Below are 4,611 nucleotides of genomic sequence, written 5' to 3' on the forward strand. Positions count from 1 at the left end.
CTGGGAAGAAGGAGGATAAGTAGCAACACAGACGAGATGCCATGTGTTGAAATAAAGAATGTGAACCTACTGGGATCTTGAGTCATGCCTATTTGATTGGGAAGTGTGGTATATTTTTTTCTTCCGTTGTAACGCACGTGCTCTTTTGCTAGTTATTTCCTATATAAAATGAGTATCTACAACATAGGGATTTACCCAGGGGTGGACGCTAAGATAAATGGTTGAGGAGTATTGTGCACCAACATGAGGATTGGTAGAGGAATGTGTAAATGATATTTATTTCCTAAAGCGCTGAAGGGCGTCATTGTCGTTTATTTGCTAAGAAGTTAATTTTTTGTAAGTGATGGGGCCAAGAATCTCAGCGCAATCCTATATTCTTTTTATGAGAAGGATATGAGCATGCATATGAGATTATTTGCATAAACATGCACAAAATGGGTATCATGGACAATTGATCTAGCGGATGATCAGATTGCGGAGTAGTTTGATATGTGTCCAGGTGTATACACCATGTCTAAATACCGTGTATTTTGCAATAAAGGGGGTAAATACGCAGAAAAGCATTGTGTATGTACTATAAGATAAAAGTACATGATTTACATTTGTAAAATACACTAAAGATGGTTCCCATGGCAACTGTGCTAGTCAATTTGAAAAACTATACTATTCCAGCGCTCCTGGCTGATCTGCACGTCCTAGTTTCCTCTTCCAAAGCATGCGTATACGTTGGTATCATCGTCCCTCCCCTGTCCTGCATATATTCTTGTTTGCGCCTCCTGCTGCAGTGCTGCGTGCCTAACCTACCACGATCGATTCAAGTGGCCCAGGCCAAACGGCCGGTCCTTGTTTGCAACTGCAAGGACGTACTACGGCATAGCCATCCTGACATCCTTCTTCGTCCTCCCTGCCTGCCTGATCGAGGTGGCTCGGCTCGCTAGAGCATGACGTCGCGGCGCTTCTTGGGGTTGGCCGCCTCCGGGGCCCCCTTCCTCATCATCGCCACGAACTCCGAGTAGTTGATCCGCCCGTCCTGCAAACGATCACCCAGGCATCTTCCAACATTGTCACAGCATGAACAGAGCAAGAGCAGCAGCAGGCGAGAAGCGTCGCGAGTGAACTTACGTGGTCGGCATCGACCTCCGATATGATGTCCTTGATGTCCCGGCCGTCCATCAGGCCTTTCTCCTTGAGGGCCTGCTCCAGCTCCTCGATCGTGATGTACCCGCTGTTGTCCTTGTCAAAGTACTGGAAGGCGGTGTAGAGGTGCTCCTCCCGGTCCATCCTGTTCATGTGCATCGTCGCCGTGATGAACTCGTCGTAGTCGATCATCCCGTTCCCGTCCGCGTCCGCCTGCGACCACCCATCACGTAATTATTAAGCGGCAATCCAAGGCGCCGAACCTGTAAATCGAATTCAAACGATCGTTTTTGGTCTGCTTACAGCCTCCATCAGCTGCTGGACCTCGGCTTCGCTGAGCTTGGTCCCCTTCTTGGCCAGCCCCTTCCGCAGCTCGTCCACGGTGATGGTGCCGCTGTTGTCCGAGTCCATGCTCTTGAACATCTCCTTCAGCCCCCTGATCTCCTCCTCCGACAAGCACCCCGCGATCACCTGCCAACCACCATTCCTTGAGCTTTCAGAATTCAGACTTGTTCAACTGGCTTGACTGAAAAAGGATCACAAAGTAAGTAAGCACCCTTAGCGCGGCCTTCTTGAACTGGTTCATAGCTCTGAACTGCTTGAGCCTGCCGAGGACAGCGTTGTCGATCAGCGTGTCGGGCGCCTCGCCGTCCTCTTTGATCCACGGATGGTCTAAACAGCGAAAGAAAATAATAATATTGCAAACATGTATGGGTGCAGCTTGCAGAGTTTCAGATGCAGAGCATGCTGAAATTCAGAGATGATGACACGCTTACTGAGGACGTCGTGTGCAGAAATCCTCCTCCTAGGGTCGGAGGTGAGCATCTTCCTGACCAGGTCCTTGGCGCCGCCGGAGATGCGCGGCCACGGGTCGTTGTTGAAGTCCACTTGCCCTCTCAGGATGGAGTTGAAGATGCCGTGCTCCGACTGCGCCCAGAACGGCGGGACGCCGCAGAGCAGGATGTAGAGCATGACGCCCACGCTCCAGATGTCGGCCTGGGGCCCGTAGTTCCGCTTCAGCACCTCCGGCGCGATGTAGTAGGCGCTGCCCACGATGTCCCTGAACACCTCGCCCTCCTTGAAGAAGACGGACAGGCCGAAGTCGGTGGCCTTGAGCGGCGCGTTTTCTTCTTTGCTGAGGAGGAGGAAGTTCTCGGGCTTGAGGTCGCGGTGGATGACGCCCATGGTGTGGCAGGTGTGGATGATCCCCATGATCGTGCGGACGAGAGCCGCGGCGGCCCGCTCCGTGTAGTGGCCCTTGGCGATGATCCGGTCGAAGAGCTCGCCGCCGGCGCAGAGCTCCATGACCAGGTGCACCGCGTGCTTGTCCTCGTAGGCGCCCTTGAGCTCCACCACCCCGGGCTGGCCCGCCAGGTGGTACATGATCTGCACCTCCCGCCGGACGTCCTCCACGTCCTCCTTGGTGGACAGCTTCCGCTTGCTGATGGTCTTGCACGCCAGCTTCTGGCCCGTCGCCTTCTGCGTGCACAGCGACGTGACGCCGAACTGCCCGCGCCCGAGCTCCTTGCCGACGTTGTAGATGCTCTTGACGTCCTCCATGGGCCGGCCGAGGACGGGGCCGATCGGGGCTGGGGGCTTGACGTGCTGCGGTGCGGTGGACGGAGACGCGGAGGAGGGCCCGCCGGAGCTCCCGCCGTCGGGGCGGGACGAGCCAGAGGCCGCGGGATGGGACTTCCGGAACCACCGGCAGCACATGCCCATTGCCGGCGCGGGGGGTGCTCGCCGGCGAGCGGAACGTGCCGGGAACTTGGGGATGGTTCCCAGGTAGGCATTGGGCGCGTGCGCCGAGGAATTTGGGGGGCGCCGCTAAAAGGGAGGCGGGGAGGGAATGGCGGGAAGGCAACGGCTTCGTGCGTCGGCTTCGGTTTTTGCCTTTTTGCCCAGGAGAGAAAAATAACGGACGCTTCCGTGTGCCTATATCCACTTGGGCATCAAATGACGTCACCTGTGGATATTCAAATGGATCTGATAAAAAATGCCTTAACAAAATTAGATTTACAATGGCTTGATAATGCAAAATGACTAGTTAGCGGGGGTATGTTCATACAATAGTTTGGCATGTCTACAGATAAAAGGTAGCCGTGATGTCTATACACAAAAAGGGATGTCCTAATTTGCCTTTGTTTCATAAAAATGATGGGAAGAAAAGAGTGAAAGTACCATGCTCTAGTGAATAAAACTACCACATATTTTAGAAAAAACAAGTGTGTGATACCTAATGAACAAAAAATGACATGCTTGTAAAAAAAAGTTATACTACAGCAAGTTCATAATATGCCATGATGTTGACACACAGTTTATGGAAATTCAATGCAAATCTGTTGCCATGAACTTGGTCTAAGAAACTAGTGAGTGCTTAAAATTTGCCGTGGTCTAGTGACGCAAATTTGCCATGGATGTAAAACTAGCCAACGTCCAGCGATGCAATTTGCCATGGCCCGGAAAAGTTTGAATTTACACAGGGGTGTACAAAACTTGCCAGGGTCATGAAAAGTAAAAAATGGCCAGATTTTTTAAAAAAGAAATTGTAAATAGTCACAAGGCAATTAAGAGGAAATTGTTTTGTAGACAGGGCAAATTTTGAAAAATATTTGTAGTCCCCATCACATAGAAGATATATCAAAAAAATGTTTTCATAAAAAATGGCAAAAAATAAAATGAAAAATTCTGAAAATAGTCATGTAAAAAGCTCTAATTTTCCATGATGTGTAATTTTCCATGTGAACGCTAACTACAAAATAATTACCATGGTCTAATTAACAAATTTGCCATGGTCTAATTAAAAATGCATGAACTAAATAATGAAATCCCGCACACTGGGTGATTATAAAGATGCTCTACAGGGTATATCTGAAGGTGTTTGTTGGGTTGGCATAGATCGAGATTAGGATTTGTCACTCCGAGTATCAGAGAGGTATCTTTGGGCCCTCTCGGTAATGCACATCATATGAAGCATTGGAAGCAATGTGACTAATGAGTTAGTTACGGGATGATGCACTACGTAAGGAGTAAAGAGACTTGCCGGTAATGAGACTGAACTAGGTAAAAGATACCGATGATCGAATCTCAGATAAGTAGTATACCGATGATTAAGGGAATAACATATGTTGACATTGCGGTTCGACCAATAAAGATCTTCGTAGAATATATGGGAACCAATATGATCATCCAGGTTCCGCTATTGGTTATTAACCGCCGAGGCGTCTCGGTCATGTCTACATAGTTCTCGATATCGTAGGGTCCGCACGCTTAACATTCGATGGCGATATGTATTATATGAGTTATGTGTTTTGGTGACCGAAGGTAGTTCCGAGTCCCGAATGAAATCATGGACATGATGAGGAGTCTCAAAATGGCCGAGAGGTAAATATTGATATATTGGATGATAGCATTCGGACACCGGAATGGTTTCGGAAAGGTTCGGGTATATCTACTTAATGAAACACAAGTCTG

The 4,611-nt window shown here is 49.4% G+C and overlaps 1 protein-coding gene across 1 annotated transcript; it reads right to left on the reverse strand.

Annotated features, from left to right (window-relative positions):
- Positions 1–549: 549 nt before the first annotated feature.
- On the reverse strand, positions 550–2,859 carry LOC119348775 (calcium-dependent protein kinase 14). Its single transcript, XM_037616765.1, has 5 exons — positions 1,914–2,859; positions 1,694–1,809; positions 1,441–1,608; positions 1,123–1,350; positions 550–1,030 (listed from the first exon to the last, which is right to left on the reverse strand). Exons 1-5 carry the CDS (start codon positions 2,857–2,859, stop codon positions 935–937), a joined length of 1,554 nt encoding a protein of 517 aa, XP_037472662.1. The 3' UTR covers positions 550–934.
- Positions 2,860–4,611: the final 1,752 nt, after the last annotated feature.

The sequence above is a fragment of the Triticum dicoccoides genome, chromosome 1B (genome assembly GCF_002162155.2).
Source record: "Triticum dicoccoides isolate Atlit2015 ecotype Zavitan chromosome 1B, WEW_v2.0, whole genome shotgun sequence".
NCBI classification, from domain to species: domain Eukaryota; kingdom Viridiplantae; phylum Streptophyta; class Magnoliopsida; order Poales; family Poaceae; genus Triticum; species Triticum dicoccoides.